This window comes from Erpetoichthys calabaricus, chromosome 7 (genome assembly GCF_900747795.2).
Source record: "Erpetoichthys calabaricus chromosome 7, fErpCal1.3, whole genome shotgun sequence".
Classification (NCBI taxonomy): Eukaryota; Metazoa; Chordata; class Cladistia; order Polypteriformes; family Polypteridae; genus Erpetoichthys; species Erpetoichthys calabaricus.
The window spans coordinates 179,182,428-179,208,782 of NC_041400.2; the positions used below are offsets into that span (position 1 = coordinate 179,182,428).

Here is a 26,355-nt window from a genome sequence, read left to right on the forward strand (position 1 = left end):
TTATGTGCACTTTCACAAGGATCACACCATTAATAACTACCCTATTGCTAAAGAAAAAAGAAATTCATTTTCTCAACTTGTCACTGGTGAGTATGTGAAGCATACTGGTATAAGGGATTATGATATGCTAATGCCCACCTGAGAGAGTAACCACCGAGCACACAGCCTTTGTGGGTGCAGCAATGTGCTGCATCAGTGTGTGCTCCTAACCTGTCTCTATTGTGTCTACGTGACCACACAGTAATACCTGAACTACTCTCAAGCGACGTTTGCACTGATTTGTGTTTTTTGTATCTCATATACCTTTATCATAAGAGCATCCCTTATCTACAATGGAGCATTCGATCAGAAGAAAATATGAAGCTGGTTTTAAATTAAATGTTGAAGTGGAAAAATTGGTAAATGTGCTGCTGCAACAAAATTCGATGTGTCTGAGAAACTGATGCGAGATTCAAGGAGGCAAGAAGATGTAAAAAAAAATTCAAGGGTCACATTTTTGAATGGGTGTATAAGGCAGGGTCTGATTTTACGATCAATTTTTCGTGTTTCAAGACCCAACTTATATGTGAGGATATGCAGTGATCTTAGGGGCGCACTGCGGTGAAGCCTTTCAGCTAATGTGACATGAGCGGTGACTCACTCCAGATCATTCATGCCTAGCTCCAATCAAACATGGTTCATTTTGTCTTTAGTCATATGGCCGGAGTGTGTGCGTGTGTGTGTCTACACATGTGAGTGGATAACTAATGAATGCTTGCAAAGCAGTGATAAGGACTAAGGAATGCAGGTGTTTTGGACCTCACAAATTTAAGAGAAGCTTGTCTGTCTGATGTCATATGTTTTATGTCCCACCAAATAGATAGCATCTGAACTCACTGAACATGAAACTCTTCGTACAGCACTGGCTTCATCAGGGAGCACATTATTGGCATTCACAAAAAGGGATAAGCAAGACAGTGGTGGAAGGTTGGGAAGTGTGACCTGACCAGAGATTTCAGTTGTGTAAACTGACATGGCTCGGCTACAAGATCATCAAATGCAGTTGGTTAATCGGACATATACCCCACGAGACTGGCATTACGGTGAGTCCAAGCTGGCCCGCTGCTGTTATATGGATGAGTGTGCCCTGCCCCGAACTCTCCCTCTTGACCTTTGCTTGTGCCCAGTACTCTCAAATTGGAACGTTAAATCATTTTCTCCATATTACACACTTTGAAGGAGGCTCATCTGCACGACCATTCACTCACATTTCATAATCAACTAGTAAAGGTTAGAGTTGAACACATTATATCTGAACACGTAAATCTTCAAAATAATTTGAGATCAGCTTATTGGAAAAGAAGAAAATTTGTGATGTGTGCCCCCCCTTGATAGAGTGGACAATAATCATTTTGGGACTGTAGGTGCCGTTTAAAAGGTAAGCTGCAATGTGCCTTGCTTACAGGCAAAAAGTATTTAGAGACTACATTAGCTTGAGGGACACCTGTGTGTTGTTCATGCTGAAACTAGTGAGCCACGATGTCGAGTATGAAAGAGAAACAGGCTGTGCAGACATCACTCACACTCCGGGCTCTGCGTGTGTGAGTTTAGGGTGTTAAAGGGGGCCAATTCATAACAAAGATCTTGGCCCTCTCACCCCACGATAATCCAACATACGATTGGTTCCTGCCTTGTGCCCTGTGTTGGCTGGGATTGGCTCCAGTAGACCCCCGTGACCCTGTGTTCAGATTCAGCAGGTTGGAAAATGGATGGATGGATGGATGACCTGAAATTTGGTACACATACACTACGTGACGTCAACTGTCCACTTTGAGGGTGATGATTGACCTCCAAGATTATTCCTTTTTATTTTATAATAGAATTAACTCTCAGCAGCGGCCAGCGGGGTGGCACAGGTCTACGGCGCTGTTCTCATCCCTACCACCTTCACCTCCTCTACCTTTTCATATTTTAAAATCATTACTGAGGCAGGTTGAAGACTTAAGTGAAAAAATTAAGAAAAACAGACTAAGTAATAGCAACACAAACACTGAATTAATCAGCTTTAATGTGAAAAGATGCGATGAAAGAGAAGCTGGCTGCTCAGGAAGCAGCAAGCACTTCAACCTCTGAACAAATGAATGCTAAACAGAGAAAGAGGAGGACAACGAGGAATACTCGAGTCGAGTGGATTCACTGCACGTTATCATGTGGTGCGCTGTTACTGGTGCTAAATTTTTGCACCATTTTGTTGTTCTCTACACACCATACTAAAAAGGGACTGATGAAAAGTAAGTTGTGTGTGTGTATTAAATAGCTCGATGCATGTTACTGGTCACAAAGCATTAATGTAATATTCTAAAATTGCTGCAAGTTTGGAGACTGGCATCATCTGAAGAAAGGCTCACAACAGCCGATTCAAAGCCACACACAACACCCGGGCCCTTTACATCATGTTTTAGTAACCATTTTCCAGTTTGTGTGGTTTATGGTTTAAATTAATTTGATTCAGAAAAAGCAGCGATTAATTTATAAATCCTGAGGTACCATAACTTCTAATGACTGTCCGGATTGGGGCATCAGAGTGCACTGCCTTCATGGAGTTGGCCTAAGAAAGGTGGACTGAGTGCCGTTTACGAGCATGAATTAGCATTTCACTGAGAGGGGTTGCACGTTCCCCGCCATCTCCACTGAGCAGCACTGTTTTTCACTCTTTAATCTTGTCGGATACGTCTCTGTCCCCATCGGCCCACTCCCATTCCTTTACTCTCTCAATGTCCCTGTTGACATCTGCACCTGCCACACCTCAACCAACTTTCAGTGTTTTTGGTGCACTTTTCCCTTTTTTCACAACAGCCAATCAAAGATGTAACTAAACTAGGCACCTTTATAAAGTTTATAAAATAACGTCTGTGTAGTAAGCGATTTAAACATTAGGGAGGGGGAAATAAAATCTACAGAAGTGTGATCTGTGATCATTATGGAGACTTGAACATCCATCAATCCATTTTCCAAGCCGCCGAATCCGAACACAGGGGTCACAGGGGTCTGCCGGAGCCAATCCCAGCTAACACAGGGTACAAGGCAGGAACCAATCCTGGGCAGGGCGCCAACCCACCACAGGACACACACACACACACGAGCCAATGTAGAATCGCCAATGCACCTAACCTGCATGTCTTTGGACTGTGGGAGGAAACCCACACAGACACGGGGAGAACATGCAAACTCCACCCAGGGAGGACCAGGGAAGCGAACCCAGGTCTCCTAACTGCAAGGCAGGAGCGCTACCACCGTGCCACTGTGCCACCCAGACTTGAACATGCAGTTATGGACATGAGGAATTCAGACAGGACCAAAATTAGAGGTCCTCTGGTAAGTTAATCCCCTCCGAATAGAGCTCATGTCTGACATTGCTGACCACTTTCAGTGTGTACACTAGATTAAACCCTTTCTTAGATCACAAGTAGGAAGCAGAAAATCATGGAGCAGCATTTGTGCAAGAGCAGATGTTCAAGACAGTGGACTTTGGGAGACGGACGCAGTGAACGATCATAGACATATCATAAAGGGGGTCCACCTGTGCATACTCGCACAAAAGAACTGACCGACTGACAGCAGAAAAAGTAGCCAAGTGAATGTTGTTTATTTCATGTTACCTGAAATTTAAAGTACTTTTATTCTTTTTTGACCATCCATGACATTTTCAGATCTGTTATCCCACTGTCAGTTGGTTAGTCCATATTAACTGCATGTCTTCACCAAATTAATGTTATTTACAGTACAAAGTCAGTCCTTGGGGTTGCTGCTCCCAATCTCATAAAGAGGACACCACAACATTAACAGTAAATTGAGTAGTAAAAGGCATGTTGAAATTTGTACAATCCCGTGACTGCAGGCCAAGAGATGGAGGACAGCAGCAGAGGGCCAGCAGGGTTTTACAGTAATCCATTTGAAATGGGGACCCAGTAAGTTGTGTGTATTGACATAACCCACTTAACCGCTGTGGCGTGTCGCTAATCCACAAACACAGAGCTGCACCAACAGCAACAGCAGACACAGGAACATCAGTACTGGTCACCATGTACACTCCCAAGTCCAGAAAATCCCAGAGGACCAGACTACAATATTAGCCACGTTAGACGACAGACCTGCTGTGCCACACTTAAACTGTGTAAAGGATTAGGGGTTCATCATAATATATTATTAGTTACCTAATAAGTTCACCCAGTCATGTGGTGAATGTTTCACATGGTCATTTAGGAGGACAAATAATGCAGTAGCACAGATGGAGAGTTTAATTTGGATTTAAATTCTTTATGATTGTGAATCCCTCATTGCAATACTAACCAGAAGAAAACAGACGTATTTATGTAAATTGGGTGTTAAATCTAACAAGTGCAAATGAGATACAAAACGGGTCAATTAAAAATCAAGAATCAGCCATATTTTCAGGTCAAACAAAATGCATTCAGAACAAAAATTACACACCACTTACTCTCAAACTGTGCTTTTCAAAACCCAATTATACAAAGTTAAAAAAAAAAATTAAAATAAAGTAAACACAATTCCCCATTTAAAAATGGTACACTCCATCCAAAAATTTGATTTTTATTATGTTACAAAGCCCCTGGTTATGCTCTTGTAAACAAGAATGGAGGGCACTTACATGTACAGGAGCATCTGAATTGAAGACCAACCTCCATCCACCCTGCCTCATTCATCAGTCAGAAATCCAAGCCCAATAACAGCTTATTACTGGATAAAATTGAGCTTAAAACACAACAAACATTGGAAGGAGCACTGAGAGACAAAACAAACGTTAAAGAAAAGCAAGTAAAAACATCATCAGGTAGAGAATATGCCTCAAAACTGTGAATATCTAAGTGGCTTCACCAAGCAGAAGGTCAATTCACCTGTGCAGTTTCACCGACCTCTGCTAAATAATCTGAGATACTCCAGTAGTGGACATGAATATACTGTAAGTGGAATAACTGGATGTGGATATACAATTTAATGCTTGTTCACATTTGAGTGTTCCACTTTCATTCAAGAGCATTTTCTGAAGTGGCTTATTGAATAATTTTAGTAGAAATAAATGTGTTTGGGATTTTGTGAATTTACGACTAGATATCTTAAACAAGTGGATTATGCAGGATGACTCAATATTGTTTGCTGTTGTCCAACATTGTTCACCATAGATGCCTATTCTATAAGAAACTTTATTCTCATGGTTTTTATATAGAAAAGAGATCAAACATTTCTCAGCCATCAATACAAACATCAATTAACAATCCAAATTTTTTTGGGATGGAGTATTCCTTCAAGTACATAATGTAATAAAGAGATTTAGGATCTCTCAGGTTCTGCTCCACTTGTGGGCCAAAAATCTTATATACGTAAATCAGCCCAACTGAGTTGATAGGATCTACTTCAACAAGCGTTATAACTCACTGGTGAGGCCTCATCTGGAGTATTGGGTGCACTTTTGGTCTCCAGATTACAAAAAGGACATAGCAGCACTAGAAAAAGTCCAGAGAAGAGCAACTAGGCTGATTGAGGGGCTACAGAAGATGAGTTATGAGGAAAGATGAAAAGAGCTGAGCCTTTACAGTTTAAGCAAAATGAGATTAGAAGAAGGAGACATAAACTGAAGTGTTTAAAAAAGGGAATGAAGGCTGCAACTTTCCGATGGTGTCTGTGTTCTCGATTAATGCATTTTAAACTTGAGGGTAAATTTTGCATAAACTTTAGGAAGTTTTCTTTACACAGAGAACCACAGACACTTCACATTAGCTACCAAATACTGTGGTAGACAGTAGGACTTTAGGGATCTTTAAAGTCAACTTGATGTTATTTGGGAAGAATTCTGTGAATAGAACTGGCAAGCTTTGTTAGACTGAATGGTCTGTTCTCGTCTAGATTGTTCTAATATTCTAACAATGGTGAGGGCTCCTCAGGGCTATTCCAAAGATTTGCTTATATTATATATATATATATATATATATATGTAAACCTTCCATTACTCATACTGCATAATCAACTTGATTAAGCTATAGTCTTATGTTCACAACATCCCAAACACAGTATGTGTATATATATATTAAAAACACCACACAGTGTGGTGCAGTGCCATCAGGTTTTCACATTTTCTGTCTGTGCCCACTTGGTTCTTTAGGTACTCTGGTTTCCTTTAACATCAAGAGAGTCAACATGTTTATTATAAAGTTACTTGTCCACAATGACAGCCACAAGGGTAAGGGTGTGTGTGTGCACGCATTAGGGTGTGGGGTCCCCACAATGGCCTGTCATCCTGCCCAGCACCGATTCTTGCAACACTTCCTGAACATACTCGGATGTCTAAATCCCTGTAAGTAGTAGTGGTGGTTAAGAAAGAATAGAATTAGGTGTAAAAACAGCTGATTTGGACTTGACAGAAATGGAAGGAAAAAGCAAAGGCCTTGTTAAGAGTGCAAGATTGGGACCTTAAAACACTGGACACCTTCCTCAAAACAGTAGCAACTAAAATGCTGGCCAAGTTAGGCTTAAAAATCAATGCATAGTATCTTGAACTTTCGTCTTAAACCTGGCGTGTATGATTGACTTGCCAGGGAAAACCTTAAAAATTGATGCCATTTGCAACCTTGTATGATATTAAATAGATCAGTGTACATCAAAGAAAAACAGCAACAGAGAAAGTAAAACTTTGACAGACTAAGATAAAATAGGTGAGCTTTTTGAATGTACAGAGAAACCAGGAAGCTTTACATGTTGATATATTGAAGAAAAATCATCGTAGAACAGATTTTAGAAAGAGTGTGGGAGATTTTAGAAATATTAAGGCCTGTATGTTTTATTTTTTTCTCTCCTACTGTTATTTTGTTATGAAGGGAATGGGAGTGATGAATGAGGAAGCACTGCACTATAATGAATGGTCTTTTGTTCAAAATGTTTCTACTCTTCTTACAACTGGAGTTCACTTGGCATTTCTTGTCCAGTCAATCCAGCGAGGAGATTTCTTGCAGTGAGAATAGACATGGTCGTCCTTGTTGCATATGTCGCACTTCCGATATGAGGTAGAATCACTAAAATAAACATCAAATTGATAAATTAGAAGTTTTTCACAGTGCAATTAATTCTACTACTTTAATAATGTTACTTGGAATTAATTTTACTAATTCGAGCTATACATAACCAGAGACATTCAGGACTTGTTCTACAATGCTGCCATAAAGTATCTTTAGAATTTTTTATAAACGGCACATCTGGAGCAAAACTAAAGTCTGGCTCTGGCAGTGTATCAGATTCATGATGCAAATGGTTTTTAAAATGGTTTCATAAAATAATGAAATTTTAAATCAATAGCTCACTGGTTCAAATGCAGCCTTCACCTTACGCTGGACCATTTTATTGCCAAATACCAATCCTAAACATTTGACAAGCCCATAAAGCTGGAGTACAATTGTTTAAATTGTCTTGATCTGCCTGAAGACAATTATACATTTTGGAGTACAGCTGTACTGTACTTCAGTAGCACATCAAAATAGTTCTCAACAAAAATAAGGGTAATTGTGACAGAGTTCTTGACCAAAGTAAACTTCCAATGAAAAATTAGATTAGCACAGCATACTGTATCTGTAAACAAGCCATTCAGCTATTTTTCCCAATGCTTTCTGCTTTATGGGATCAAGTATAGGGCAAGAACCAAGATGGATGGGATGCCAGCCTATTCCAGAGCACAGTTGTGCAAATATCCACACTCATTTAATTCAGAAATGTAAATTAACCTAATATCTTTGGGATTAAAACTGGATATTGGAGTATTAGGTTAAAATGTGTACTGAAATGGGGAGAACATACAAACTTTGCAGTGTCAGTGACGCAGAAAGGAATCTGCGGATCATCATTGGCTCAAATGTACAGGTGCTGGTCATGAAATTAGAATATCATGACAAAGTTGATTTATTTCAGTAATTCCATTCAAAAAGTGAAACTTGTATATTAGATTCATTCATTACACACAGACTGATGTATTTCAAATGTTTATTTCTTTTAATGATTATAACTGACAACTAATGAAAGTCCCAAATTCAGTATCTCGGAAAATTAGAATATTGTGAAAAGGCTCAATATTGAAGACACCTGGTGCCACACTCTAATCAGCTAATTAACTCAAAACACCTGCAAAAGCCTTTAAATGGTCTCTCAGTCGAGTTCTGTAGGCTACACAATCATGGGGAAGACTGCTGACTTGACAGTTGTCCAAAAGACGACCATTGACACCTTGCACAAGGAGGGCAAGACACAAAAGGTCATTGCTAAAGAGGCTGGCTGTTCACAGAGCTCTGTGTCCAAGCACATTAATAGAGAGGCGAAGGGAAGGACAAGATGGGGTAGAAAAAAGTGGACAAGCAATAGGGATAACCGCACCCTGGAGAGGATTGTGAAACAAAACCCACTCAAAAATGTGGGGGAGATCCACAAAGAGTGGACTGCAGCTGCAGTCAGTGCTTCAAGAACCACCACGCACAGACGTGTGCAAGACATGGGCTTCAGCTGTCGCATTCCTTGTGTCAAGCCAGTCTTGAACAAGAGACAGCATCAGAAGCGTTTCGCCTGGGCTAAAGACAAAAAGGACTGGACTGCTGCTTTCTGATGAAAGTAAATTTTGCATTTCCTTTGGAAATCAAGGTCCCAGAGTCTGGAGGAAGAGAGGAGAGGCACAGAATCCACGTTGCATGAGGTCTAGTGTAAAGTTTCCACAGTCAGTGATGGTTTGGGGTGCCATGTCATCTGCTGGTGTTGGTCCATTGTGTTTTCTGAGGTCCAAGGTCAACGCAGCCGTCTACCAGGAAGTTTTAGAGCACTTCATGCTTCCTGCTGCTGACGAACTTTATGGAGATGCAGATTTCATTTTCCAACAGGACCTGGCACCTGCACACAGTGCCAAAGCTACCAGTACCTGGTTTAAGGACCATGGTACCCCTGTTCTTGAAAATCTATCGGGTATTGTGAAGAGGAAGATGCAATACGCCAGACACAACAATTCAGAAGAGCTGAAGGCCACTATCAGAGCAACATGGGCTCTCATAACACCTGAGCAGTGCCACAGACTGATGGACTCCATGCCACGCCGCACTGCTGCAGTAATCCAGGCCAAAGGAGCCCCAACTAAATATTGAGTGCTGTACATGCTCATACTTTTCATGTTCATACCTTTCAGTTGGCCAACATTTCTAAAAATCCTTTTTTTGCATTGGTCTTAATTGATATTCTAATTTTCCAAGATACTGAATTTGGGACTTTCATTAGTTGTCAGTTATAATCATCAGCATTAAAAGAAATAAACATCTGAAATACATCAGTCTGTGTGTAATGAATGAATCTAATATACAAGTTTCACTTTTTGAATGGAATTACTGAAATAAATCAACTTTGTCATGATATTCTAATTTTATGACCAGCACCTGTAAAAGTAATGGCTATTCTCAGTCTGTTCATGCAGGAGTTTCAGCCCTGCGCCTCCCATTGCTGGGAGCTTCAGATAGAGCACGGTCTAAGAAAAGAAATGAAAAAAAAAAAAAATGTTCTAAAGGAATTAAAATCCTGGTCACTGGAGGTTTGCGGTAATCTTGCTAAAGCACTGGACTTTAAACCAAAAGGCTGGTGATTCAATTGCAGCTCCCAACCCACTGTGTGATGATGAGCAATTCACTCGTCGTTTGCTACTGCAAAAAACCACACACACACACACACACACACACACACACACAACTGAAAGCCAGGTGGCAGCCCTAACTGACTCATGGATGACATTCATGGCTACTTGTACACAGTCTAAAAGGAAGAAAGTTTTTCACTAGTGGATCAATCGGGTAGCCTTGAGGCTCAGAAAAATCCACTCACACTAGTTAACTTAATCCAAAAGAGGCAGGTGCAGAACATGGATGACAGCAAACGAAGTCCAAGTGCTGCCTGTGTGCGGTTTGTTTTTTAAATCTTGATCTTGTATTAGTGTTAATTCACTGCATGTGTTTCTGTATTCAAAAAATAGCAAAAAATCAAAAGTTAAACTGTTTACTACCAGAATCCCTCTGATTACAAAAAAACCAAACCACAGCAACATGATATTCAAGCCCTGAAGCCTTTGTTTCTATATGTTTTTGTATTAAAGATTTGCATTTTGTTTGTCTGCAACATTTTAAAATTTTCCATTGCCTTCTGCATTCTGTAATGTAAATGGATTACCAATTTTTTTTCTTAAGAAAATCACAGCCAGCACCATCACCTTTGATCCTTCATCATTCTTTTAGTTCACATGACTGGCTTCTGCACAATTTAAAATTCTTTCTCCTGTTCTGGCATATGCATTTCTATGTGAAACATCAGGATATCCATTCCATATATAAGAAATGTATGATCTTGTAAGATCCCTAGGATAAAAGTTACAAGACAAGTAATGGTTTTGATGTGTGGTTCTTGGTAGCTAATGTAAGGTCTTGTGTTGTATTTGGTTTACAGCTCTTCACTTGATGATCAGTTTTGTACCCTTGTCCAGCAGCACTTGTTTCAAGACAGTCCCCAGACTGAGGTTACTCAATTATGTTGACCTCTTGTGTAAGCCTTTTTGGATAAAAAGCATCTACTAAGTGACTAAATGTAGAAATGCAGTAAACTTTATAGTTTTTCATTTTCAAAATAATGGAATTTCTGAAAAATCAAGTAATAATCCAATACTAGTTAACAGGTTTGTTAAAAGAAACACTTATTGATATTTAAGTAGACTTATTAAAAACCATTCTTTAAAGTACAAAAACGAACTATTCCTGTACAGCACCAAGCCTGTGTGACATTTACACATTCTGTTTTCCACATGGATTTCCTACAAATACAATGACCTACCACATGCAAACGATTTAATTCAGGTAGTTTTTGAGATTAAGCTTGCACTCCATGGGTGTTCGAGCCCTGTGACAGACTCAGAAACATGAATATGGTTAAAAATAGAAGGAACTAGGAGCTCAGGAAATGAAAGAATAAGAAATTTAGAATCTCAATATACAATCTGGGGTGCCTGGAAATATTGAGATGCATGGAAGAAAAACTAGTAGGGACTGGCACCTGAAAAAAGGATAGGATTCCACTGCAAATATACACCTTCTTCAAGGTCAACCATAAACTCAGAAGAACAGAAGGACACTCACTTGACAACAGAGGAATTATGCAGTACATACTGAAGGAATTTCCATCCAGATTCAAACACACAGCATAAATACTTGAGAGGCAGAACAACCAAAAAACAGGATATGATTTCAAGAAATCGTTAACTACTCCAATCATCATCAGCATAACTGCCCAGACAAAACATACCACAGTTTTTTAGGCTGAGCAGAGGGTGGTTTAAAGGTAGAGGCTCTGGATCAGTAACATCTAGGCCAGCAGCTGCAATCTGTCCAGTACTGAGAGCATGATAAAGATCTTCTTGGTTGACAACAGCACCTCTGGGGAATCGAAAAAAGGAGATTTGTAATGGTGGCAAACGTGCAACATCACAAGTCAATCGAAAAATATTTTGGGAAAACCCACACACAAACCACCCACCAAAACAAAACTGCAGAGTAGCTCAAGTATGTTGAAACAGGTGGTAAACATCCAGAACACACACATTTCAGTTTATAGTCCATTAGTATGTCATGTTCCATTTGTAGACAACAAGCAGAACCTGCTTTAAAATGTTAAATGCATTTAAAATGTAAACCTTATAAACAAAAACTCGGACCAACAAACCTTTTGAGGTTACACGCTATAAAGATCCTGATGATCACTGTAAGGTAAACTCTTGTGTATTGAGTACTACAAGGAGCAGGCAAAAAGGACAATGGGATAAATGGCAAAATCTATTCAAAATTTAAATACAAACAAAAAAAAAAACCATGCAACATGTTTGGATCGACCAGGTTTATGGTTTGGTGCTCCTCGTCTAACAGTTCAAAGCCTTAAAACACACAAAACAAAATGCACACCAAAATTTTAAAATCAACAGAAGTGATGTGGCTAAACACTTGACGGTCATTACTCTTATAGACTGTCAAAAACTTTGCTTCACCTTAGAATAGCTCTTCTAAAGATTTACATTTGTCATTCACTGTAAGGAACAGTTCATGGTAAGCTATGGTTTCCTTTTTTATTTATTGATTTTTCTTTTAATATAACAATTAGGTCAAAATGCAGTGCATTCAGCGAGTATCCAGACCGGTTCAATTTTTTCACTTTAACCCAGCCACAGGGGATGCACAAACCAGTGTGTTTCTTCATGCCGGTCCAAAGCCCAGATAAATGGGTAGGGTTACGTCAGGAAGGGCATCCAGTATAAAATTTTGCCAAATCAATATGTGGACAATACAAATTTCCATACCGGATCGGTCAAGCCCCGGGTTAACAATGACTGTCACCAGTACTGTGGGAATTGGGCTACTAGTACAAGAAGAAGATTGCAGCCTTATGTTAAATTGTTTTAAATTCGTAACATCAAGCAATGCTCAGTACTCCAGATATAACCAAGTGAAGACTTTAAGAAAGGTTAGTAAATTAAGCCCAGTGCCCTACAGAACTCTTAAACCGAAGAAATCCGCGACCACCAGGACTCTTTGTAGAAATGGCATATTGTAGAGAAAAGGGTTTCTATTCTCTTTTCATTTCCTTTGTTAGCATAATAATAATAATAATAATAATTCATTACATTTATATAGCGCTTTTCTTAGCACTCAAAGCACTATCCACACAGGGAGGAACCGGGAAGCGAACCCACAATCAGCATACATTTTTGCTGAAAAGTGCGCATGTTTGTGTATAATACACCAAAGTGACAGATTATTCCAGGTGTAGAGAGAACCCTCTGAGATGTGCTCTCATTTACACTGTTGAATACATTTGGGCAAACTGGTAGGGAAATACGTTGGATTTTAACATGTTGCAAAAAGTGGATATGCAGCAAAGGTTTCCAGCCATCTCTGAATTATTGCCTTTTTCATTGCTTTAGGCACAAGGGTCCATTTTACATTGTACACAAGGCGTTTCAGAAATGGTTTTCCTTGCCTTTATGAAAACCAATAATTTCACTCTTTTTACAAGATGGTTGGCAGGCTGGAGACAATATTCTGCAGTCCTGTTTTGGTTATATTTTGGCTTTTCTGCTTGTTTCAATTGCAAGGTGCTAATAGTTTGGGTTTTTAAGAATTAAAAATTTAAAGGGTAATTGAAATAGATTGTAAAGAGCAGACAGATTAAAAAAAAAAAAGTTTGGTTCTTTGATCTTGGTTTTATATTCATATTTTTTTGTATTTTTCCATTTTCTATGTTAAAGTCTGTATAAAACATTGATCAAAACAGATGACCCACTGCTTGTGCAATGAGGTACTACTAGGGGAAAAAAAAAAGTTTTTAAATCAAGGATGCCACAAAACATCCAATATAACGTTCTAGATTACTGCTATACCTGTAGTATCTCTCATTTATTAAATATGACCCTTTTAAATGTTATAAAAAAAATCAAATGTCTATGTTGCAAAAAGTTGAATTTAATCAATACTCCAAAAATGAATCCTGGGATTTTGTACAATATTTCTAAATACAAAACCTGGAAAAATTAAGTTTAAAACATTACAAGCATCAATACAAAACTAACAGTATGATTAGGTTTTTTGGTTTTTTTTTGGTTTTTTTTAAAGCATTACTTACCTGCTTGAGTTGATGAACACAGCAGTTTTCTTCATTTTGGCAAATAATTGCTTATTAAATAGCCCTTGTGTTTGAGGAGTCAAAGCACATGACAGTATAACAAAGTCAGATTCCTCAGCAAGTTGGTTAATTGGCACTGGACAGAAAAAAGAAAAAAAAAATTCCTTCACATGAAGGCATCTTCAAATATTTTATGGTAAACATCCACTCTTGGAGAAGAGGCTTAAAACCTGATCTCCACTGTCTAAAGGATACATGAGCTTATGATTTATATGTACTTCTAAGCCATCTCAGTTCTGCCTTTTTGTTTATTATGGATGATCAAAACGTTTTGAGCCGGACCTATTCAGAGAAACCAAACTAGTTTTAATCTTCAACATAATCTCAATGAAGACTAATATCTTTAGTAGAACATTCATTAAGCTTTAAGGCACTCACATAAAAATGTAGTCCTTTAGAGCGAGGGAACAGTAGGTAGTGAACACCAGAATCCCTGAAGCCTACGAAAAAACTTGTAATTCCAGGCCACCTTAAATTTCTTTGCACCTCGCCATTAACGTCTTTTGTTTTGCAAATGTTTCGATCAGCACAAGGAGCCTGCTATCCTATCCCATCCCCCACAGCAAAAAGTTCTCCCAGCTCAAGTCTCGTTTATCAGGGGGTGAGGTGCCTGGAGCTGTATAATGTAAATATTATATCATTATTTGGAACACATGCATTCATGTGTGTTCAGTGTCTACGACGATGTAAATGTAGGATGACAGGAAATGCGAGAAAGGTAAGAAATGTTGAACACATACCTAAAACAAATTTTTCATGTTATAGTACTAATGTACTATACAGGCATGTCGCCCTGATGTCACAAGTGATGAAGACCGTGGAGCAGCTGTTGCTTCACCACCTGAGGCCACAGGTCCGCCACGCCCTCGACCCCCTGCAGTTCGCATACCAGGAGAAGGTAGGAGCGGAGGATGCCATCATCTACATGCTACACCGATCCCTCTCCCACTTAGACAGAGGCAGTGGTGCTGTAAGAATTAGGTTTCTGGACTTCTCTAGCACCTTCAACACCATCCAACCTCTGCTCCTTAGGGACAAGCGGACAGAGATGGGAGTAGATTCATACCTGGTGGCATGGATCATGGACTATCTTAAAGACAGACCTCAGTATGTGCGTCTTGGGAACTGCAGGTCTGACATTGTGGTCAGCAGCACAGGAGCACCGCAGAGAACTGTACTTTCTCCGGTCCTGTTCAGCCTATACACATCAGACTTCCAATACAACTCTGAGTCCTGCCACGTGCAAAAGTTCGCTGACGATACTGCTATTGTCGGCTAAATCAGGAATGGGCAGGAGGAGGAGGAGTATAGGAACCTAATCAAGGACTTTGTTAAATGGTACAACTCAAACCACCTACAACTGAACACCAGCAAAACCAAGGAGCTGGTGGTGGATTTTAGGAGGACCAGGCCCCTCATGGACCCCGTGATCATCAGAGGTGACTGTGTGCAGACCTATAAATACCTGGGAGTGCAGCTGGATGATAAATTGGACTAGACTGCCAATACGAATGCTCTGTTCAAGAAAGGATAGAGCCGACTATACTTCCTTAGAAGGCTGGCGTCCTTCAACATCTGCAATAAGATGCTGCAGAGGTTCTACCAGACAGTTGTGGCGAGCGCCCTCTTCTACGCGGTGGTGTGCTGGGGAGGCAGCATAAAGAAGAAGGACGCCTCATGCCTGGACAAACTGGAGAGGAAGGCAGGCTCTATTGTTGGCACGAAGCTGGACAGTTTGACATCTGTGGCAGAGCGATGGGCGCTGAGCAGGCTCCTATCAATTATGGAGAATCCACTGCATCCACTGAACAGTATTATCTCAAGGCAGAGGAGCAGCTTCAGCGACAGACTGCTGTCACTGTCCTGCTCCACTGACAGACTGAGGAGATCGTTCCTCCCCCAAACTATGCGACTCTTCAATTCCACTCGGGAGGGTAAACGTTAACATTATACAAAGTTATTGTCTGTTTTACCTGCATTGTTATCACTCTTTAATTTAGTATTGTTTTATATCAGTATGCTGCTGCTGGAGTATGTGAATTTCCCCTTGGGGATTAATAAAGTATCTAAATGACAAAATTTTGACATGAAGTGTATAAAGTGTGAAGACTGGAGGCAAAAAATAAAATCAACACTTTCACAAAAAGGTACACATATAAGAAAACAAGCTTTTACTTAAGAATATAAACCAAAGAGAGAAAAGAAGGAAAAAAAAAAAAACACCTTGGGTTAGGGTACGATCCAGACACGACCGCTTGGCTGGTGCAGCAGTAAGAACTGCTGACTCATAATCAAGAGGTTGCGGGTTTGATTCCGGGTGCTTCCCAGAATTACCGTTTTGAGTAGTGAGCTGCCCTTATTTTTACTATTATACAATAACATCCATCCATTTTCCAACCCGCTGAATCCAAACACAGGGTCACGGGGGTCTGCTGGAGCCAATCCTATACAATAACATACAGGCACAAATCAAATGTAACAGTCGCTACATGGTACTCGTAAAAGGTCAGCTTTTTTTTTTTTTTTTTTTTATATAGTTTTTTTTCTTGGTTATGTTCATGCTCCTCCCGGTCCAACACTGCTATTTTCAAATAAAGATGTGCTATAAAGCAGAGGTGAACTCAACTAAGGATGAGGGTTCTATATTGGAGAAAGTGAACAGAAGCCCTCCCTGCCAGAAACGTCCACTTACATACAAGAACAATGCAGCTGCACTAGGTGCAAAGGAGAAAGATGGCACGGTTTGGATTCAGCAAGAGGTTGGGCATCATCCTGCCACACGCATGCCCTTCAACGAAACAGCAGAGCATGCCGAGCTTTTATACAAGAAACATGTAAATGTTTTTTATATACTCTCAATATCTTAAAAATTATCAGCATGACCTTGCACGCAATGGCCTGGCCCCCCAAATTTATTTGCAGTTGGAGACTCGCTGTGCTTTCATCATTTCTACTGCGGTTTGGACTCTGGTCATAGTGACATATCCATGTTTCATCCCAGCTTATGAATGGCTTCTTAATTTCTCCTAGTCAATTCCATCCTTTGGGACAAGGCCAATTTCTTAATTGAATCTAAAGTCACATCAAGGTAGTACTGGGTGCAAGGCAAAAAAACAAAAAACAAAACACAAAAGACACTAACATTGGATAGGTTGGCTGTATCTATACATACATACATACGTGTATGTATATTCATGGCATTTGAAGTCTGAATCACAATCTGATTGTATGGGTGGTTACCTACCAGGTAACACTTGTGGTTGGTCAGCAAGCATACATACTCACTGCACCCCTGTAATTACCCCGATCTACATACTGTCAAATAAATGAACCACACACCGTGGCGCAACGTAAGAGGCTTCGCCTCTGAGGTCCGAAGTTCGATTCCCAAGAGGGGGTGCAGTGAGTGTGTATGCCTGATGAGCCCAGAATTAGGGCGAAACACGTGTTGCGTACTCTTTGCATTATTTGACAGTAAAACATATATATATGTATATATGAAAAAATTTGGGAACTCCTCTCAGCCTGCCTACATAAAATTGACTTTTTCAAAAAAAAAAAAAAAAAAGTGGTATGTCTTTCATTTCCTAAGAACATCTGAGTACTGAGATGTTTTCCGAACAAAGATTTTTAGTGAAGCAGTATTTAGTTGTATGAAATTAAATCAAATGTGAAAAACTGGCTGTGCACAAATGTGGGTCCCCTTGTAATTTTGCTGATTTGAATGCCCGTCACTGCTCAATGCTGATTACTTACAACACTAAATTGGTTGGATTAGCTGGTTAAGTCTTGAACTTCATAGACAGGTGTGTCCAATCATGAGAAAAGGTATTTAAGGTGGTCAATTGAAAGTTGTGCTCCCCTTTGACTCTCCTCTGAAAAGTGACAGCATGGGATCCTCAAAGCAACTCTCAAAAGTTCTGAAAACAAAGATTGTTCAGTCTCATGGTTTAGGGGAAGGCTACAAAAAGCTATCTCGGAGGTTTAAACCGTCAGGAATGGAATCAGGAAATGGAAGGCCACAGGCACAGTTGCTGTTAAACCCAGCAGATCTGGCAGGCCAAGAAAAATACAGGAGAGGCATATGCACAGGATTGTGAGAATGGTGACAGACAACCCACAGATCACCTCCAAAGACCTGCAAGAACATCTTGCTGCAGATAGTGATGGTGTATCTGTACATCGTTCTACAATTCAGCGCAATTTGAACAAAGAACATCTGTATGGCAGGGTGATGAGAGAGAAGCTTTTTCTGCCCTCACGCCACAAACAGTCGCTTGTTGTCTAAATGAGCATTTGCATACAAGCCAGATTCATTTTGGAATAAAGTGCTTTGGACTGATGAGACAAAAATTGATTTGGTCATAATAAAGAGCACTTTGCATGGCGGAAGAGGAATACTGCATTCAGAGAAAAACACCTGCTACCTACTGTCAAATTTGGTGTAGGTTCCATCATGCTGTGGGGCTGTGTGGCTAGTTCAGGGACTGGGGCCCTTGTTAAAGTCGAGGGTCGGATGAATTCAACCCAATATCAACAAATTCTTCAGGATAATGTTCAAGCATCAATCACAAAGTTGAAGTTACGCAGGGGTTGGATATTCCATTAAGATAATGACCCAAAACACAGTTCGAAATCTACAAAGGTATTCATGCAGAGGGAGAAGTACAATGTTCTGGAATGGCCATCACAGTCCCGACTTGAATATAATTGAAAATCTATGGGATGATTTGAAGCAGGCTGTTCATGCTCGGCAGCCATCAAATTTAACTGGAGAGATTTTGTATGGCAGAATGGCCAAAAATACCTCCATCCAGAATCCAGACACTCAAAGGCTATAGGAGGCGTCTAGAGGCTGTTATATTAGCAAAAGGAGGCTCAACTTAGTATTGATGTCATCTCTCTGTTGGGGTGCCCACATTTATGCACCTGTCTAATTTTGTTATGATGCATATTGCATATTTTCTGTTAATCCAATAAACTTAATGTCACTGCTGAAATCCTGCCGTTTCCATAAGGCATGTCATATATTAAAAGGAAGTTGCTACTTTGAAAGCTCAGCCAATGATAAACAAAAATCCAAAGAACTAAGAGGGATTCCCAAACGTTTTCATATGACTGACTAATACATTTTATATATACAGTAACACACACGTCTAGTTTGTTTTTTGCTATTGGTTTTGTGGCAAATCTTGGTCAATTTTGAGTGAACAGGCTAATGTACAAGTGACAGTATATGGTGGTGTAATATAAGGAGCAGTTAATTCACTGTGTCGCTTCAAATTTAAGATAGATAGATAGATAGATAGATAGATAGATAGATAGATAGATAGATAGATAGATAGATAGATAGATAGATAGATAGATAGATAGATAGATAGATAGATAGATAGATAGATAGATAGATAGATAGATAGATAGATACTTTATTAATCCCAATGGGAAATTCACAAAAAAAAGATACACCTCCTTTCAAATTTTTTTTTTACTGGTATATGCATGAATTAGAATATACCTGGTATATCATGACCAATTTCCCTTGACAAGGCCATGCTTACCAAATCCGTTTCCCTTTCACAGGCCTGCACGTGCTTACTGCATCTGTTCAGTGACAGAGGAAAAACTCAAATTTAAGACACAGCCCAATTTTAAGTTGGGAATCCTTGGGGGGGGAGGGGGCATTGTCTTGTGTCAGAAACGAAACAGTAATCCTTTTTTCTAAATAATTTTTTTTTTTTTTTAGAATTTTTAAAAATTTTAGGCTTGAAATTAGCATAATTTAGTGATAGTAAATAAAAGCCTAAAAACTGAATTTATTTTCAGAATCTTTTGTCTGAAATCTAAACTACAAAAACACAAAACCAAAAACACCACCAGTTCAAAAAAGGCACAGATTAGGTTCCAAGTGAAAGGCTGGCTAGAATTAAAGCCTACACACCTCCAGGGACCATTTTGAGTAGCCAGATATTCAAGAATCAAAAGTCTCATCTTGCTTTATGAGACTTTAGCTACTGTAAGTCTAACTGGCACTTTGTTATGTAACATGCCACCTCACAATGTAGCATTTTAATGATGGCTGGTCTGTCCACGACTTTCTCTTTAGCATATTTCCCTTGCTGAAGGCATCACTTAATGCTTGAATGCTCCGAATTTCTATTTGAGCCGAGTTCACCCCTAATTATGCCAGACCATTTAAGCAAGACCTGCATTTGCTGCAGAGTTTCATTATTCATTCTTTCTAGATTCTCCTCCTGGCACTTTCTTTGGTTTTGCACTTTGTATTTATCTGACCTCTGGCTAGCCATTCCAATCAATTCCCGCTCTCATTTCTCTCTAGCTGGTTGTTATTTTTGATCACTCATGTACCACCTTGATCAACTACAGGTCTTCAGTAATCTACAAAACTTTCAAATTTTAAAATTTTTCTAAGCCTAAAAAGAAAAAAAAGTCACTTATGTCCATGAGCTGCACACATTTGTTTGTAAAATATATATTTAAAAGTTCCAGTATATTGCAATTTGAATTTATCTTCAGCGGATCCAAGATTTGGGGACAGCTAGAGAAACATTGTAATTCTGAGATCTGAACATCTAAAGGCATGTTTACTGATGAACAAACAAAAGTCACAATATCTTCCAATTTAAGCAAGTTGTCAAAGTAAATTCAATGGCAAGCAAGAACCAAAATATTTCAATAATAGATTCCAGTAAACATGTTGTTTATGTTATTTCTGTCAGGAAGTCGTCCCCCCCATTATTTGCTTAACTCTTAAATATTTTTTTTTCCTCCTCCAAAACACAACAAACCAAAATAATAAAGTAATCTTTTCTAAATCTAATTATGCATCGGTCGGTCCTATGGGTTCATATCAACGTTCAGAAAGAATTAAAAACGTGCTGCCCTTAGCTTAACAGTTTGTCTTATTATTTACCCTGTAAAATAAAAGGTTTTCAGTGGGACACAAGGATAGTTCCACAAAACAAGAAACAGGATTAGTTTTAGTCTTACCAAATTGACCCTCTATTTCTGCAGCAATCTCAGGCTTTGGTTGCTGTCCAGTGTACAAGAACTTCCTCACTCCAAAGGGTTTAAGTCGCCTTGCAATTGCCAAGCCTGAAAAGCAAGCAAGAAGAAAAGAAACCAACATCATCACCTACCATTTCAAACAAGTGTGGCTTAACATTTTAAAGATCCATTTCAGAATGCTGCCTTATTTTTTTTTCCCCTCATAGCCATTAAAATCATCATTTTGTAATTGTCAATTTTAGATCCTAAGCTGAACACCCTGCACCTTACTGCAGTTTTACATTAGCCTTTCAAATTAATTACTAGCTGCAACATGAAACTCTCTGCAAAGCATCATTCCAAAAAAGTCCACCACATTTATATCAGCTTTTCCAATCTGTAGGTTGTGTAACCTACAGTATTGCTTCAAAATGCGATTACTTTTTTGTCCACTAGATGCCACCTACAAACATTCATATTAGCATCTTTCTAATGTTGCACATTAAGAGGTATTTACAGGGATAGAAATGTCGAGAAAGGTCTAAATAGTCACAACAATAAATCATATGTATACCAGTCCAGCATAAACAAATTTATTCACAGTGAATAAATTACGGTGTATTCTTTTCAGCAGGACTTCCCATGGAAAAATCCACCGTTGTCGATTTAACAGTTACACCCTCACTTAAAATGTTCTGTACTGTAACTTATTCCACTTTTGCTCATTTGAATTCTTACAACGAAAAGTAAATAAGATCACAATGCACAAATTTGTTCTCTGGAGACAACGGTAGTGAATTCCATTCTAAATCAATAAGCTCATTTATATATGGGTAGAATAAGTTAAATCTCAGATGAAATTGCACAACTGTGCAAAATTACCCTAGACCATAAATAAAATATAAGGGGTTACCATTCTATTCCCTACATTTTGAATTCATTAAAAAAAAGCTTTATCTGGGAATTACAATGAAACTTAACCTATAAAAAAGTGTGTTGCTGTTCCTGAAAGTATGTAAATTGGATAGATGTAACAGTATAAGTGAATACCTTTCAATGAAAAAAATTACCAGCTGATCAAAATAAGGGGTTTAGGTGCTTCACTGTTTAACTGTACCGTTTGGAAATTTAACAACCACACATACACACACCACACCCACCCTTTTATTGGACCATTTCTCCATTCTCAACTTTCAGTAACTTTTGAAAAATTTAAACACTATCCAGGCAGCAGGGCTTAGGATTTTAGGTGTCCTTATATAGTAAACACTGAAGTAGAAACGGATACAAAGTTCCTACCTCTCGAATCATCCGGAGTAACTAACTCTAAAAGATGTAAGAAAAAGGATTTGCCCCATTTGCTTTCCATCCAATGTGGCTACAAAGCTCAGACATACAGTACTGTGCAAAAGTTTTAGGCAGGTGTGAAAAAATGCTGTAAACAAAGAATGCTTTCAAAAATGGAAGTGTTAATCATTTATTTTCATCAATCAACAAAATGCAGTGAATGAACAAAAGAGAAATCTAAATCAAATCAATATTTGGTGTGACCACCCTTTGCCTTCAAAACAACATCAATTCTACTAGGTACACTTGCACAGAGTTTTTGAAGGAACTCGGCTGGTAGGTTGTTCCAAACATCTTGGAGAACTAACCACAGATCTTCTGTGGATGTAGGCTTCCTCACATCCTTCTGTCTCTTCATGTAATCCCAGACACACTCAATGATGTTGAGATCAGGGCTCTGTGGGGGCCATACCATCACTTCCAGGACTTCTTGTTCTTCTTTACGCTGAAGATAGTTCTTAATGACTTTGGCTGTATGTTTGGGGTCGTTGTCCTGCTTAGAGAATAAATCTGGGGCCAATCATACTTATCCATCATGCAATACCATCAGGGAGGCGTATCTACCTGTATTTCTCAGCATTGAGAACACCATTAATCCTGACCAAATCTCCAACTCCATTTGCAGAAATGCAGCCCCAAACATTCAAGGAACCTCCACCATGCTTCACTGTTGCCTGCAGACACTCATTATTGTACCGCTTTCCAGCCCTTCAACGAACAAACTGCCTTCTGCTACCGCCAAATATTTCAAATTTTGACTCCTCAGTCCAGAGCACCTGCTGCCATTTTTCTGGACCCCAGGTCCTATGTTTTCGTGCATACTTGACTCGCTTGGCCTTGTTTCCACGCTGGAGGTATGGCTTTTTGGCTGCAACTCTTCCATGAGGACCACTTCTGGCCAGACTTCTCCGGACAGTAGATGGGTGTACCTGGGTCCTAATGGTTTCTGCCAGTTCTGAGCGGATAGCACTGCTGGACATCTTCCGATTTCGAAGGGTAATAAGCTGGATGTGTCTTTTATCTGCTGCACTAAGTTTCCTTGGCCGACCACTGCGTCTACAATCCTCAATGTTGCCCGTTTCTTTGTGCTTCTTCAAAAGAGCTTGAACAGCACATCTTGAAACCCCAGTCTGCTTTGAAATCTTTGTCTGGGAGAGACCTTGCTGATGCAGTACAACTACCTTGTGTCTTGTTGCTGTGCTCAATCTTGCCATAACATGAAACTGTCTTCCACAACCTCACCTTGGTAGCAGAGTTTGGCTGTTCCTCACCCAGTTTTAAGCCTCCTACACAGCTGTTTCTGTTTCAGTTAATGACTGTTTCAATCTACGTGTGACATTGATGATCATTAGCACCTGTTTGGTAGAATTGGTTGATCAAACACCTGACTAGAATCCTACAAAATCCCTGACTTTGTGCAAGTGTACCTATAAGAATTGATGCTGGTTTGAAGTCAAAAGGTAGTAACACCAAATATTGATTTGATTTAGATTTTTCTTTTGTTTGCTCACTTTGCATTTTGTAAATTGATAATAATAAACAATCATTTATATTTCTGAAAGCATTCTTTGTTTACAGCATTTTTTCACACCTGCCTAAAACTTTTGCACAGTATTGTATTTTATCATAAAATGTTACTATGTGGACAACCAAATGTTTTGTCAGTTTTTCTAATAAGTCATTCCCCACACACAGTAGGTTATTTGGATGATGGTTGCAGAGACCTTCCTTAAAGAATCTGGTGTAGCTGCCACCAAGATTAGTCTACAAAGCATCCTAGTATGAAAGCATGCAATCAGGGAATAGTGGGAGCAAAGCAGGGATGATTAGTTGATTAATAAAAGATATACATTTTTTGTGTATCAGCTAGTCAAATACATTGGATAAATATGGCAGCCCAAGCATTACGACTCTTAAAAGGTTTTATGAGCCTCCAAAAATGCCAGATTCCTACTGACAGTTAGAAAATAGTTTGTGCGTTTTCAAATTTTTCAGCACGAACATTGAGTTACAAGACTATAATAATTTTACTTTAGCGTAAGAGTGGCAACAATTTGTAAATGTGTTGAACTAGAGCATGAATATTTTACACATTAAAAAAACTTTACATCACAACTACAAATGAATGCTCATCAAAATTAGGTCCAAGTGAAAATATCAATTTTCCAATGAATCATTGTTTAAACAGTTCAATATCTACTCTTACAGTCTCAATGTTGACATGTAGATTTTTGCTTATCTTCATTTTTTGGCATCCGATCCAGTAGATGTTGCTAGAAAGCCTTAGCAGGTGCATTACGGAAAAAGCACTTTACTATTTCGTCTGCACCTTAAATGCTTAACTCAGATGTGTGGACTTGGCACAGATCCAAATTGTGTGTCAGTAAAGAACAACTGGATAAAAGCAAAGCCATATGTAAGCTGTGCGACTCTAAAGTATTGTTGGAACACAGCAAATCTGAGAAATCATTTATCCTGACGTCACCCATAAACAATCTCCGCTGATATCCAAATGAGTCTAAACAATCTACACTTGTGCCCAAAAAATCTATAGTTTTTAATCTGTAAAGATAGAAAACCCTACACCGCTGTTGAAAACGAGGGTTTTTGACAAACACAATCAGATCTCGCTACATTAACAACAACTCTGCCCCTGTGGCAGACAAGTGTGATGCATGCAAGCCACAACAGAAGCAACCTCGCTGCCTATATACAGAGCTGCCGAGACGACTTGCTGTTGTTGCAAAAACCTTTCTAGCATTTCCAAAGCTTTATTCCATTGCTTGACCACAAGTTTGTGTGTTGGCAAGTCCAATAAACATTGCTTCTCTAAGTGCGTGGCTAGCTGTAATGCTACGGTGGAAAAAGATTGCAACGCACTCAGCTGGCAAAGCAAGCAGGAAAATGTTTGAAATTTTCAGAGCAGCCTACAATACCAAAGAAAGAATGTGTACAAAGCAGTGGACATGAAGTAGCTCCATGTACTGCACAGATATTAGTGCAGTTATTAGCCTCGATGGCTGGTTCTTTTTATGTTATATTCATCCTACGCCACTGTCAACAAGCATCACCTCTACAGCCTCAATTAAAATGCTTCCTTTTTGTCCAAGAAGGAACTATGAGGACACATTTGAGACTGATTAACGTGATGGCTACACGTGAGCAACTGAAGATGTGTAACTTGTAGAATTGCAGGAGAAAGTAGGGTGAAATTACAAATGCAAGCTTTTGAGGCAGTTATCTATTTAGTTAGCCAATAAAAGTGTCACTTCACCCTACTTTCTCCTGTATCAATCTTTGGCTAACACGGTACAACACTATTGCTTTGTAGAATTACAGAAAGACAAGAGTATTTCTGCTGTATCTATTTTTGGCTAATTCAAGATTTTAAAATAGCCAAAATGTATTCCCCTATTGGACAACAGTTTAGTTGAAGGGTGTCTACATGGAAATTCATAAACACAAATGTTATTCAGCAACCTATTTAAGAAGCAATATTTGTCCATATATGTGTGGATTCTGTGGCGATACATATGTTAAACGATGGTGAATTTTGAAGGAGTGTAGTGGGGGGTCTATGGGGTTAACTCATCACTACTACCACTATGTACAGTGCATCTGGAAAGTATTCACAGCGCATCACTTTTTCCACATTTTATGTTACAGCCTTATTCCAAAATGGATTAAATTCATTTTTTTCCTCAGAATTCTACACACAGCACTCCATAATGACAATGTGAAAAAAGTTTACTTGAGGTTTTTGCAATTTTATTAAAAATAAAAAAATTGAGAAAGCACATGTACATAAGTATTCACAGCCTTTGCCGTGAAGCTCGAAATTGAGCTCAGGTGCATCCTGTTTCCCCTGACCATCCCTGAAATGTTTCTGCAGCTTAATTGGAGTCCACCTGTGGTAAATTCAGTTGATTGGACATGATTTGGAAAGGCACACACCTGTCTATATAAGGTCCCACAGTCGACAGTTCATGTCAGAGCACAAACCAAGCATGAAGTCAAAGGAATTGTCTGTAGACCTCCGAGACAGGATTGTCTCGAGGCACAAATCTAGGGAAGGTTACAGAAAAATTTCTGCTGCTTTGAAGGTCCCAATGAGCAAAGTGGCCTCCATCATCCGTAAGTGGAAGAAGTTCGAAACCACCAGGACTCTTCCTAGAGCTGGCCGGCCATCTAAACTGAGCGATCTGGGGAGAAGGGCCTTAGTCAGGG

The 26,355-nt window shown here is 39.2% G+C and overlaps 2 protein-coding genes across 2 annotated transcripts in view; one reads left to right on the plus strand and one right to left on the minus strand.

Annotated features, from left to right (window-relative positions):
• Nucleotides 1-26,355, plus strand: part of LOC114654912 (baculoviral IAP repeat-containing protein 1-like) — an 828,238-nt gene that overhangs the window by 733,961 nt on the left and 67,922 nt on the right. The gene's annotated exons all lie outside the window — the stretch shown is intronic.
• Nucleotides 4,276-26,355, minus strand: part of grhpra (glyoxylate reductase/hydroxypyruvate reductase a) — a 46,571-nt gene continuing 24,491 nt past the window's right edge. Inside the window, exons 6-9 of the mRNA XM_028805779.2 lie at nt 20,785-20,889; nt 13,717-13,852; nt 11,350-11,480; nt 4,276-7,064 (exon numbers count right to left, since the gene is read on the minus strand). Coding sequence (XP_028661612.1) covers nt 6,943-7,064; nt 11,350-11,480; nt 13,717-13,852; nt 20,785-20,889 — 494 coding nt within the window. The 3' untranslated portion in view covers nt 4,276-6,942. The remainder of the gene's footprint in view (nt 7,065-11,349; nt 11,481-13,716; nt 13,853-20,784; nt 20,890-26,355) is intronic.